This window comes from Dreissena polymorpha, chromosome 6 (assembly GCF_020536995.1).
Source record: "Dreissena polymorpha isolate Duluth1 chromosome 6, UMN_Dpol_1.0, whole genome shotgun sequence".
In the NCBI taxonomy this organism is placed as follows: domain Eukaryota; kingdom Metazoa; phylum Mollusca; class Bivalvia; order Myida; family Dreissenidae; genus Dreissena; species Dreissena polymorpha.
The window spans coordinates 37594467-37608861 of NC_068360.1; the positions used below are offsets into that span (position 1 = coordinate 37594467).

The following is a 14395-nucleotide window of genomic DNA, read 5'->3' on the forward strand; positions in this document are numbered from 1 at the left end:
ACATTTATATTTGAACATGTATTTCATGTACAGTATTTTTACAGTTTAAATTCCAATGCGTTAAATATTAGATAAATACACCAGGCCCCGTGTTCACAAAACTTTTTACTGTCATCGAAAATCGATTTTGCATGACATTGAAAATCGTTGTCAAGTGACATCGATGACAAAGTTCGAGTTCACGAAGCTATTTAAAATTGATGTCGTTCAACATCGGTTTTAACGACATCGATTTTTTTTCGACTTTTTGTGGACGTAAGCGGTAAAGCGGAAGTTGTTTTTTGTTGACGTCTGCTGCAATGATAGTTTAGCTACAATGACTGCTCAGGTGCATTGGTCTATGTCGGAAAAAACCTTCGTGGTTCAACTGATAAATGATCGGTACGACGAGTTATATTGTCGATTTAAAGGTGCCACACTAGGTGGCAAAAAAAGGAACAAACCTGGCAAGAGGTTGCTGATACCTTCAATAGGTGAGTCGCAATGAACTTGTTTGTTTTCAAATGTCATCTTACTATTAGTCTTAGTGCAGTTAGGCTGTAGACAAAACATTTATTTGTTTTGATAGAACTAACACATGCCTGTATAACCGAAAGTAAGAAAATTCGGCATTAATATATATATTCATAATGTTTCAGTGACCTATGAACAAAAACAATGTCTACAAATATTTGGCAGCTGCATGTTTGCAACTGAAAATTATGTTTTTAAATCATTTGTAATAACTTCAAGTCACTGAAGTTCTAGGCATGTTTAATTGTCTCAAATAATATCACTAGTATTAGTAGCATCTAGCCTATCAAGCGTCTGTGTGTTTGTGACGATTAAATGTATGTTCTGAAAATGACGGCCTTGTTTAGTCTATTCTAACACTATTATTAGCACATACAGAGCCCTAATCAACAGATCCGTTAACCATAATTCCTTACAGGTTCTAGAAGCTGATCGCCCTTTGCATGTTAATCCTTGGTCTGTCCGCCCTAAATCTAAGATTATATGAAATTATTAAAAGAGGCTACATAGTAGTTTTTATTCAGTATTAGATCTAAATATTAATACCATAGTATGATTAGTCACAAAGTGTGAGATATGGCACAATATCAATTATTCAAACCATGACTGATTATAATGTATATGCATTGCAAGGGAACAGCTTAACAATCTGAAATTCTCAAAATATTTCTGATTAAACTTAAAATACTTTCCAAACAGTCCTACATGTATAACCAAGAGCAAGTAGTATTTCCTACCCTGGTCTGAACCAACCTGTTATATAAAAATATTTCTGATTAAACTTAAAATACTTTCCAAACAGTCCTACATGTATAACCAAGAGCAAGTAGTTATTCCTACCCTGGTCTGAACCAACCTGTTATATAATTTTGTTTTACAAAATTATATAAAAAAAATTAAAAATTTAGAGATACTTTTTACAATTAGGCTATATAATTAAGCTTTGCAACATCTTATCCACAAAGGACCATTTGAACTTTTTTTTACTGTTATGAGATAAATGACCACAAAATGATAGGATACAATCTAATTGGAAATTACTTATTTATATATGTATAAAGTTAGATTCATTTGTCTGTTTAAATGCAGGACTATCTCAAATATTTTTGTTCACTAATTTGATTGCATAGAATACACTGTGCGAGAAAAAAATGAGAATTTGGACAGAAATAGTGCTACTCAGTGTAAACAAAAAAAATTACAATACTAAACTGTTGTGGTTTTGTTAATGAAAAAATGTTTCTAATAGATAATGATTATTTTTTACAAAATGTTAATGTTTTCTCATCAAAACAAAGACAGAACAAAATATTAATAAGAAAGATCTAGCAAAATCATGTTTGCTAGGGTGCCTTTATAGACATTCATGTCTTTATATGTGTCATATATTTTTAGCTCGACCATGTCTTTTGACATATTGCTTTTATATTTTGTGTACTTCTTTATCAACATGACCCCAACCTATAAACAAGAGCAGACAACTGTATTTAGCATTTTGTAAGAATTATGTGCCCTTTTTATTCTTAAAAAATTGAAAAGTTGGTTGAGTTTTGTGTTTAGGTCCTTTTTATACATAAAGTAACAAAGCTATTGCTTTCATACTTGCAACACTTACTTACTATCATAGGGGGACTGTGCAGGCAAAGTTGTGTAACTCTGACTGGCATTTTGACATTATTATGTCCCGTTTTATACCTAGAAAAACATAAGCAATGAATATGTTTCAATTATGGTCCTCTTCCATTTAGAATATGACTATATTACCTTTCATTTCAGCTCCAGTGTCGCACAATGTTCTAGGACAGTGCGTCAAATAAAAGACATGTATGCGCAGTTGAAATGTCGAGGTACCTTACACTTTGCATTTATATCATGTTCGTATGTACCAGTTTTAATAGAATGTAAAAATGAAACAAAATGACATGTTCTCATTATGTAATGTAGTGAAATGCTTTCTTTTATTGCACCCATTGTAAAAACTGGATAATATTAAATGTAATTTATTAAGTATTTTATGCACACAAAAATAAAAAAGTTCATGTAATTGTTGAATATTATGAGCTCATTACATGTGTTTTGCGCGCCAGTAATATTTTGCTAAATCTTTAATCACGCTCATTATTCATGCTTGTTGATTATTTTTAATACTTTGGCAAAATGTAGTTAAATGTATTTTTGATGATAAAAATAAATTTCTGAGTATTAAAAAATTATAATAGCATTAGTTAGTTCCTTTGGCCCATTAATAGTTAACAAGTAATCTCTAATCTTTATTACATATTCCTTAATCAGTGTTTATTTTTGTCAACATATTGAGAAAATATTTGTTATAATATAAAGATGTATGCTCTTAAAATACATTGGTATATGTGCTGAGAGCTTAATCTTTCAGTTAATACTATTTTTGAACTGTTCAATTCAATAGTTCAGTATTTTAGTCTTACCATGTTTTTTTTAACCCTTTCAGTGCTGGAACCGGCGTCTCATCAGGATCCAAACTTTTTGCTCTTCTGATAGTATTATTGAAACTAAATCGAAGAAAATGCTAATTTTTATAAATTCAGCAGACGACATTTTAGCAAACGACAAATTTCCCAGCATGCAAAGGGTTAATAATAATCACTGCCAATTATTATTGTACATCAAAAATAAAAAATATCAATGTTGATTGTTTAATAATTTTTCAAAGATTACAGTATATGATATTTAAGTTAAAAGAATGGTTCATAAATGTACCTCGCTTAATTTCAGCCAAAAAAAAGAGTCTAACAGAAAAAAAATTGGAGGGGGGCCTCCAGCTGTATTAACCACCGTGGAAGACCTGGTCATAGATGGCATCCGCGACAAGCCACAGCTGATTGGCATTCCGGGTGGCATTGATTCAGGTGATTGTTATGCATGTATAATGATCTTTTTAATTTATTTTTCACTGTTGCATTTTCTTTCAAATTTGTAACATGCAATGAATATGAATGGACTATTTAGAACTGCAACCGATCTGCAATATACGTTACCAGATTATTTTGGAAACATTAAACAATGAACCATACACAATGGCTCTGCTCCAATATATTTGTCTTGTTTAATATTTAACCATTATATACATATCTGGCAATAATAATTTGTGGAATGTTAATTGGTTTTATTTTGCGATGTTTGTGATTCGAAAAATGGTGAAGGGGCATTAATAGTAACATCTGTATGTCTGGCCGTCTGTCTAAAGTTGTGACCGGTGCCAATTAGTGGTGCATCATTGTCTCAAGGACACATTTCTTGTTTATTCATAGATGTTATAATTTGTTGGTTTGAAGGCGTGGCTGATGTTGCTGAGATGGCAGACACTGATGAAGCCTCAGCCAAGTGTACACTAACTGTTGCTGAGTGGACATCAAAGCCTGCAACTGCCTCGAATGTAGCCACTTCTTCAACATCAAGACCATCAAAAGGTATATTTCAATATGTCAATATTTTAAGACCAAAAATCATCTTTTGACATCCTCTGAATCTGGAAGCATACTGATACATCACACTATTATTAAATTGAGTATGCAGATGATATATGAAAGTCATATTGCCTTTTACACAATAAACCAATACTCAAATAAACCAATACCCTAAACCAATCTATATTAAGAGAATATACATGTACTACAACTTGTTTCTCAGTCTCGCATGATAAACTTGATCTCTATCCGACACGCACATAATATTCTATTATTCCCATTATTTTGTGGTCGTTTATAATTAGAAAAAAGTTAAAATACTATATATTATCGGAAAACCATGGTCTAAAAATGTCGATATTAGCATAGAGCTTATATTTATACGATCGCTTGATATTCTATTGTTTTTGGTCTGGTAATAGGATAAAAAGCATGCACATAACTGAAATAACAATTAAAACTTTAAGAACTGAGTCATTTTTAACTTCACTGATGTATGAAGTTTCTTCTGTGCATATAAATTGTTCAAATCATAACTGGCATAAATCAGTTACAAAAACATGCATGTAAACATGGATAAAATGAAGAAAGTATTTAATTTCTTAAGCACAATTTGAATTTGTCAATGTATAATTAACTTCCAGAATCGTTGAAAAAGAGAAAGAGAAACAGATGCTATGAAGAAGAGCTACTTGAGCTGGAAACAAGACGTGCACAGGCTGAGTTGGACCTGCTGTTGCAGAGGCAACAGCAGGAAAAACAGCTACATGATCTTAGAAGGTGATCACAGAGGCTGCAGAGCAAGAGAGACAACTTTTTACTTTAAAAAAAGAATTGTTAAACTCAAATATAAAGTCTGCAATGGATCAAGGCCTTCTTTTGTTTGAATCTTAAACTTAACATGTTTCTAGGGGCATATCGACTGCTAATAGACAAGTTAAATAGCTATTATTTGCAGAAACAGCTACATAGGACTGATTTATGCATGTTTTATTAATTAAATGTATAAATAATGTGTGACACTCAAATATGAATAAGTGAAACACCACTTACCATAAATAAAGGACCAAGTTTGGTAAATGATGAAAGTGCTATACTGATGGGCAGCTGGTGTTCCACTTATTCATATTTTAATGTCATACATTATTTATACATTTAATTCACATAGCATGCATGAATCAGTCCTTTGTAGATTTTGCTGCAAATAATATCCATTTAACTTGTTGTTAGCAGTAAATATGCCCCTTGAAACATGTTTGACTCAAGATATATTTGTGTCCGGTGAAATATTTAAAATGCATTTGTCTTTAGCATTTAAGACATATTTCTAGTTTCCAATATACCTGTTTAAATGAATAATACTGTTGATATGCCTATTCTTTTGTTCTAACTTGTCTTTCTTGATCTGCAGCCTCTGTGATCCTTCTCTTATCTTTTTGCTATTGATATAATACTTTGTTAGTTTATCATTATGTGAATGAATCTTTGTTTAGTTATCTTCAAATTGACTGTGAATGTTTTGTGATCAGATTCATAGGTAAAACGTTTTTCGATTCTTTTCTTAAGTTTGAGTCTTACATTTTAGACTAAAAAAAGTTGGTGAATCCAAACCCTGATAATTTCATTAATGATTTTTTATGCTCCCCTTTGTAGAAGAGGGGGTATATTGTTTTGCACATGTCGGTCGGTCCGTCGGTCGGTCGGTCCGTCCATCATTTGGTTTCCGAATTATGAGTAAAGAGTGCTTAGGCCTAGTATCATAAAACTTCATAGGTACATTTATCATGAATGGCAGATAACCCCTATTAATTTTAAGGTCACTAGGTCAAAGGTCAAGGTCACAGTGACATGAAATAATAAAATAATTTCCGGAATGATAACTCAAGCATGCTTAGGCCTAGGATCTCGAAACTTCATAGGTACATTGATCATGACTGGCAGATGATCCTATTAATTTTCAGGTCACTTGGTCAAAGGTCAAGGTCACAGTGACTCAAAACAGTAAAATGGTTTCAGGATGATAACTCAAGAATATTTAGGCCTAGGATCATGAAACTTCATAGGAACATTGATCATGACTGGCAGATGACCCCTATTGATTTTCAGGTTAAAGGTCAAGATCACAGTGACAATAAACGTATGCACACAATGGCTACCACTACAACTGACTGGCCATATGGGGGGCATGCATGTTTTGCATACAGCCCTTGTTATTATATAACTATATGTTCTTAAAAGAAAGATTCTGCGATGTGGTCTCTGTAACTGTTTCCAGACCCATCTCCTTCATAAACAACACGTGGCTGATCTGTGTCATCCTCACATGTTCGTGAAAACATGTCTTGCCTCTCTAATCCAATGATATGAAGAATGACACACGCGACTGTTATTTTGGCTGCTCTGTCAGGTTTTACTCTAAGTCCAAAGAACGCCAAAAGCTTGCTCGATCACCACTCTTGTTCGACATAAGGATATGTTAAACCGTTCCTGTAAATGAAACAACATACTAATAATATTGCAATCATTCCACTAAATGTTAAGAACTAATGCTAGTTTGGTGACATTTCTTTATGCCTGTAAGTAAATATTAAACCTTTTCATGATGATTAGTATTTATGCCCCCCTTCGAAGAAGAGGGGGTATATTGCTCTGCTCATGTCGGTCTGTCGGTCGGTCCGTCCACCAGGTGGTTGTCAGACGATAACTCAAGAACGCTTGTGCCTAGGATCATGAAACTTCATAGGTACATTGACCATGACTAGCAGATGACCCCTATTGATTTTGAGGTCACTAGGTCAAAGGTCAAGGTCACAGTGACCTGAAATAGTAAAATGGTTTCCGGATGATAACTCAAGAACGCATACGCCTAGGATCATGAAACTTCATAGGTAGATTGATCATGACTTGCAGATGACCCCTATTGATTTTGAGGTCACAAGGTCAAAGGTCAAGGTCACAGTGACCCGAAATAGTAAAATGATATTCGGATGATAACTCAAGAACACTTTTGCCTAGGATCATGACACTTCATAGGTACATTGATCGTGACTCGCAGATGACCCCTATTGATTTTCAGGTCACTAGGTCAAAGGTCAAGGTCACAGTGACAAAAACGTATTCACACAATGGCTGCCACTACAACGGACAGCCCATATGGGGGGCATGCATGTTTTACAAACAGCCCTTGTTTTGTTTAATCTAAGGTTAACAAAATTTAATTCTGAATATATGTTACATTGTTTTAAAGATCCATTTAGTAACTATACCTTACAAGGACTGTCGGTGTTTTGATATGGTGTCATAAGATACCTCTTGCATCCATAGCCAGAGTCACCAAGCAGAAGACCGTCGATTTCACCTGTTATAATAAAAAAGAAAGATCATTTTGCAGCACTGTAATGTCAAACAACGATATCAAGCAGTGTATTGTTTAATGCATGCAAGTTTATGACATAGTTATAACGTTATTGATGTAATATGTTGTTGTTTATGTTACATTTAAATAATTGTGATATTAGTTACTGTGATCATTTGGAATGATGTGATTTCAATGAAGTTCAATTTTTGTTGTTAGTATGAATTATTTATTGGGCTGATGAGACGCTAAATCAATTGTGTCATTGCGTAAAAAAGTGATGTTTTAAGTTGCTTTCATTTGTCAAATGTGATGTGATAATAATACATGTGATCGTTTTAAAAGCTGTGATATAAAATAAAACCAGACTTGACAGATAGATAGATGGATGGATGGATGGATGGATGGATGGATGGATGGATGGATGGATGGATGGATGGATGGATGGATGGATGGATGGATGGATGGATGGATGGATGGATGGATGGATGGATGGATGGATGGAAGGATGGATGGATGGATGGATGGATGGATGGATGGATGGATGGATGGATGGATGGATGGATGGATGGATGGATGGATGGATGGATGGATGGATGGATGGATGGATGGATGGATGGATGGATGGATGGATGGATGGATGGATGGATGGATGGATGGATGGATGGATGGATGGATGGATGGATGGATGGATGGATGGATGGATGGATGGATGGATGGATGGATAGATGGATAGATAGATAATTTATATATATGGCTGGTGATCAAACCTACTTGAAAAGATGGAAACGCTTCAATAAAATAAAATTGTGCTTGTTAATTTTGATGTACCGGTAATAATTCTGTGCTTAAATAAATGTGTGCAATGAATGAATAAAATCATAATACTGAGTAGTCTTCATGTAATTGTCATTATACCTCTTTCAAAGCGCTGACGTATGGCGCTTTCACGAAAGATCCTTGAATCGTGAACGCTCCCAGGCCACTTTGCGACTACGTCAACAAACCGAAAAGTGGCATCACAAATCATCTATAGAGCAAAAAGAAACCACAAATCTTAATAAAATTCACACTGCACAATGTCATTTTGTCTGATATCACAATAATACAAGTAAACAACAGAACATCCAATTGTCACTAGTTTCGTTTTGCAATTTTCACTGTGAACAGACAACCTTTAAACATATATAATCTTAAAAAAATACAAGTTGAGGAAATGTTCATGGACTTTATTTCACTTATTGTTTTACCTGTACATTAAGGGAGTGAAATCCCTTTCTGTTCACATAATCGTCTTCGTTGGCGCTAGGCGCTTGAATACGGATATGTGTCCCATCAACCACACTAACCACTTGGGGGAAACCTTTAAAGACAATAACATTGTTAGCCTAATCGACATTTGTATTAGATAATTTGATACTAATTTGAGTATACTACAAACAAAGTTTCCGCATTTTTTTTTCAAAAATTACAAGTTCAATCTTCTGTCTTTCATGTCAATATATGTGTTCCCAAAAATAACAATCACTAATAAACAGTTATGTTTATTATACTTATCAAACACGTAATATACACGTATGTTATTTCAAGACGTATAAATCTAGCATACAGTACTCATACAACGTTTTGAATTGTGCCCGATTCGACTAAGAAACATTTAACTCCCCTTATTTGTTTACTTGACAACCAATCAAAAATCATTAAATTGTCCGATTAAATTATATTGAGAGCTAATACGCACCAGCGATGTTATAAAACTGTTTTTGCACCGTCCGTTGCACATTTTCGATATTTGGGAAGAAAACAAAGTCATTTAGATGTAGACACACGCTGTCCGTGAATTGCTTGATCGCTCTAGATACACTGGACCTTGAGATTCCATGCAGCCCTGCCGTCACAATGTGGTGTGTGCCAGTTGCAAGGAAATGCAATGCCGCTAAAGTTGAAATGAGCGGCGGAAGAGGACAAGAACGTTCAGTAGCCCTCTCCAAATTCAGCATGTTGACAAGAAACAGAATAGTTTCCGGGAAAAACCGGTACCGTTCACGAAATTTCCATCGGGGACAAAGTTTCCAATGGGTTCGTTCGATCACGGAAAACTCTCCTATCCATTGGAAACAATTCATTTATGTATCGAGCGCGACGAAGACGTCTTTCAATGTCGGCCATATTGTTTTCTTACCATGGTGATTGTCATCAATTTTCAATTTGACAATGCCCAATATCAATTTCAATTTCAGTGTCATTGATTGCAATTTGAAAATCGATTTTCAATGTCATTTGAAATCGATTTTCTTTGTGAACACCAAGTTTGAGAACCGATGACAAAAATTGAAAATCAATGTCACTTGACATTGAAAATCGATGTCAATTTGCTTTGTGAACACGGGGCCTGAATAGCTACAATTATTGATCAGTCAAATCTTTGTAGATATAAGGTAAAGTGATACCTTACACATAATAATGAAACATGACGTGAGACTCTGTCAAAGGACATGTGGTATTACACATCAAAAGCTTACAAAATGAACAGATTGTTGGACGTGTTTTTAAGTACCGAAAATATTGCACGAACTATGACAGAATTGTTGATCTGGATAAACCTATTTACTTTTAGAATGCATGTTCAAGGTAAGTGTATAACTTATTGAGTTTAAACTATGTTTAAAGTCAACTATCCATGGATTATTGAACAAAATGTAATGCCGTATTTCTCAACTTGTTATCATATTAAAAGCGAGTAACATTCAATGGACGAGTTATTTAGAGTAATGCCTTCACACACGGTGTATTTTATTCAAATATTTGAAGATATAATAATTTAAACGATGGAAAAGCGATATCAATTTGGTTAAAATAACTGTTTGTATTTATTTGACTTATGATTTTCCAATAAATATTTTGTACACCGCTCCACTTATTACAAGAACGATTTTGCTTGTTGAGCAGATTCTTGAAGTTACAATTAAAATAAAGGAAAATTAAGACACACACTAACAAAAAGAAAATTAAATACACATGTATACGATATTTTTGTTTTTATATGTGTTTTCCACGGAGGTTTAAATAGTGGTAGGATTGGTAATGTCTAGATCACTTTCCTCAATTAAATTTTTTCTCCTAACGCTGTCCCCGGGACGTTAATCCCATATGTTATTTTTTAAACACAAGGTTGCTTTTAAAGTGTAATTCCTGTATGATTCCAACAGCTTAGTTCGTTTTAAGTTATTCGTTATGTGTTCATATAAAACAACCGAATAAACAAAACGAATACACAAAACATTGTGATCACAGATTTGATGTCGATGTACAACAAATAATCTAAATAAATCTAAATTTAAATTCGGTCAGGTTGCACTTAAGCTCTATAAAACGTGGATACAATGTTTATTATCAAAGTATATATGCTGAGTTTGAATCTCGAATCTCAACAGAAAAAATCGTATGGAAAACATTGTAACCAATATGACTCAGCTTTTATGGTGAATGGCCAAAATGTTTATCTTGATAATATCTCGGCCGAGTTTTTAACTTGTTTAAACAACGGTTTATTGCAAACGTAACAATCTTATACATTGAGGATAAAAGGCCGATAATCCTATGATTTGGACATCCATGTGTTAGTTGCGTGTGCCTTTTCCATTTAATTTCTTCAGTGTTTCAGTGTTTACACAGATGCTGTCAAAGTTCACATTTCTGTTATTATCCATGGTGTAAGCTATTAATAAACGTCGATTTGTTTTGTTGGCATATATATTATAATGAACAGTTTATAGATCGTTTGTCAATGTTGTTTTTATTCGCATTCATTATATATTTTACATTGATTATGAAGGGATTATATACTCATATTCATTCTTAAGCGTGCGTTGTTTTACGAGCTTACCCGGAAATAAAATTGGTCCAGAACATGCAACAATTACAAGTGTATAATCATTATACATATAACCGTCATTATTAGACTGCGAAAACAAACTTTTACGCTGTGCAATTCGAGCCAAATATTATCTTTTTAAAGGGATGTAACTGCACCATACGCGCTGTCATAATGTGTGTATATTTGTCGTTGCTACGTTTGCAATCTGAAGACAATAGGGAAACCAAAGTATCACAAGAGGCGTTTTGCAGTTAAGTCATGTTTTAAACATCTGATTAAGGCATTTTGTTTTGTTCTGATTGTGTAGTTTATAGGAAATAATGTTTTACGCATTGATTAGAAACATATACAATCATTAAACATTATTGTATAATTTACAAATTAATTTTTACAATTAAAATAAACACGGATACACCTGATGTTTTTATAAAATGTTTTATTTGGGTATTTAAGCAAAAGCGTAAATCTTGAATTACAATTATTATACTTAATAGAAACAGTACATTTATTCAATATTGTGTCTAAATGAGAGAAGTTTTTTTGTTTCATGTTCATGTTAATTACATAGTGGGCATTTGTGAAACACGATTGCTGCTCATCTGTAGGGCTTACACAACTCAATTTTTGATTACCAATGCGCAGTGTGAACACACTGTCGGATGTCATTCATTTGCATTAAAGGAGAAAGGTTTGGTTAATGACTCCCGAATGAGTTCAGCTCTCTGACATCTGTTCTGTACCCTGTGTTAAGTTAGAGAGTATCTTATGTAGATAGGAGCTTGTAACTGTATTTGAAAGCCCTTGCTAAACCTTTCTGTTATTATAATTTTCTCAAAACAAAAGGTTAATTCCCCACCGCATGTAAATTATTGCCAAACCTATGCAATTAGAAGAAGCACAAAACGAGTAAACGCCGATGTATTGGATAATCGATATTGGCCAATGAGAGCGCACGCTTGGCATTAGCGACATCACTAGAGGGCAGTCAATACCTGCAGTAGAATCATGCAGACAAGTGGCGTAATTTACACAAGTGTTTGATATTCCGACAGTTTGTTGTCTTTGTTTTTAACCAGCCCCCTCAGCCCTTACGGTTAAATCTCATTGATGAAATCTTGGCAAGTTACTTAGAATACTGCTCGTGTCAACCGGGGGTAATCCTCGTGGAAATTGTGCATTTCATGCATAAAATGGTCACAACATGTATTCGACTCGTAAAGCGTTTTAACAATTATTGTTGAATAAATTACATACAGCTATACATGTAATATTAATTGTTTAAATGTGCATCATTAAATTTGTTATCCGAAAGACTTTACCGAGATTTAATGTTAACACCTGTGTGATAAATGTTATCCAAAGAAAAACATCGCTTAATGTATAGAGTGTTTGTTTGTTTCAATAAAGAGCGCGCTAAAATTATGCAGCATATACAACGTATGGCGTTGATGTATATGTTGTTGTGTTAAATCGGGAACAGCACGTCTGGCGATTTACGCGTGTTAAGTGGCTAAACCCCCGTCCCTATAGGGCGTTATTTCGTAAAATCTTGAAAAAGTAACATGCTTCTGCCTTTAATACATTCGATAAACATGGCGAATGTATTTGTTTATGAAATTCTGGAGCACTTTTATCCTCAATATTTACTAGAATGTGCTTTTTGAATAAAATATACGGGATAATCGGGTCATGAAAAGCGACGGGAAAAATTTAGCATGCAGAAATTTAGTATGGGTAATATGGATGCATTTTGGAATAGATTGACTTGGAATTAAACAAAACTTATAACTAACATGTTTCAAACAAATGTCGTTATGAATGAGTGTATGGACCGTTCACAGCAGTGTAGGTAATATTACGCACTCATAAACAGTTTGAATGACGTTTAACAGCCAAAATCCATTCACAAGCCGTATTATACAACAGCAAAGTCAAGGATGTATTCTATTCGTAAAGTTGCTGACCCTTACAATGGGCTGCTGACTATTATTACAGTTTCCCCTTTCAGTACGTGTGGGTTAACATATGTATTCAACTTTAGCATTGCAAGCTTATCGTTTGACAAATCTACAAACCAAGATACTTGACATGATATTTGTCTGATTTAACAAGTATACATTTCTGCTGTGAATATGTTGATATAGATACAGAAGCATCAGTGTAAGAACGTGTACGTGAACGTTTTTAAAAGAACATGATTTTTTTTACATTTTTCCTACTCAGATCAATTTTCCTTGCTGGAATGAAGATACCATGTTATTATTTATGGTGCAATAGTGGTTAAGGTATATAAGTTTTTGGAAAGTTAAGTAACATATTTATTTCAGAAACTTGTTCTCAGTTTATTGAATGAAATGGCCATTAAACACTAGGCGCATATGAAGGTCAAGTTGTCACGAATTCGTTCATAGTTCATGGACGACACAAAGTTACTTGTAATGTTCATAACTCTTAAATTACTGGTATGTAGCCTATCATTCAAAATCTCGTCATGCGCGTATTGCCAAGATGACGAGATTTGCATTAACTACCATTTTCTCGTATCGCGCATGGGACCAGTCCGTCCCTCTCTACTAATGTTGGTTTCTCCGCATAATGTAGGATAAGATATTCAACAACACATATATCAGTTTCTAATCCAGTTTAATGTCTGACATAACTAATATTTTCAGTTGTACAAATAAGTTGTGATTGCTACATGATTGTATCTTTCTCGATCCGTTCACCGCCAGGTCTAAATGCTAACTGGCTATTTCTCTCTAACATTTGCCCCGTGAAACTCTGTTATGAATCTCATTGGTCATTGTTCTATGCGTGTTTATTTCTGATTGGCTGAATTACAACCTAGGACTGGAGAAGTAACAATTCAAGTATGTACACGCTTATCAGCATTGTGATACAAATAAATAATGCAAATACAGCCCAAGCCTTGTGTCAACAGCATCGTTCCCTTTTTGTTGTTAAACATACACCAGATCTAAATATTTAAACTTTTGACTGCCATGTATATTCGCCCTTGATAAACTTGTCAATATTTCTTACATAAAGAAAACCCAAATATTTCACCTAATTTCCTATCATTAAGTGACACAACAACCACGTAATTACACGTTGTTCGTTGATAACACACAGTAACAACCAAAGTTCATTTCTGTTTTCATCGAGATTTATTTCTGTTGAATATTCTCTAACACAACGCTTGCTAAT

General features: G+C 34.0%; 2 protein-coding genes across 2 annotated transcripts; one reads left to right on the forward strand and one right to left on the reverse strand.

Moving 5' to 3' along the window:
- Positions 1-3232: 3232 nt before the first annotated feature.
- LOC127835594 (uncharacterized) lies at positions 3233-4740 on the forward strand. The gene is made up of 3 exons (XM_052362029.1): positions 3233-3398; positions 3825-3959; positions 4601-4740. The coding sequence occupies exons 1-3, from the start codon at positions 3233-3235 to the stop codon at positions 4738-4740; spliced, it is 441 nt and encodes a 146-aa protein (XP_052217989.1).
- A 2476-nt stretch (positions 4741-7216) lies between these two features.
- On the reverse strand, positions 7217-11021 carry LOC127835595 (putative nuclease HARBI1). Its single transcript, XM_052362030.1, has 4 exons — positions 10946-11021; positions 8562-8674; positions 8230-8341; positions 7217-7314 (listed from the first exon to the last, which is right to left on the reverse strand). Exons 1-4 carry the CDS (start codon positions 11019-11021, stop codon positions 7217-7219), a joined length of 399 nt encoding a protein of 132 aa, XP_052217990.1.
- Positions 11022-14395: the final 3374 nt, after the last annotated feature.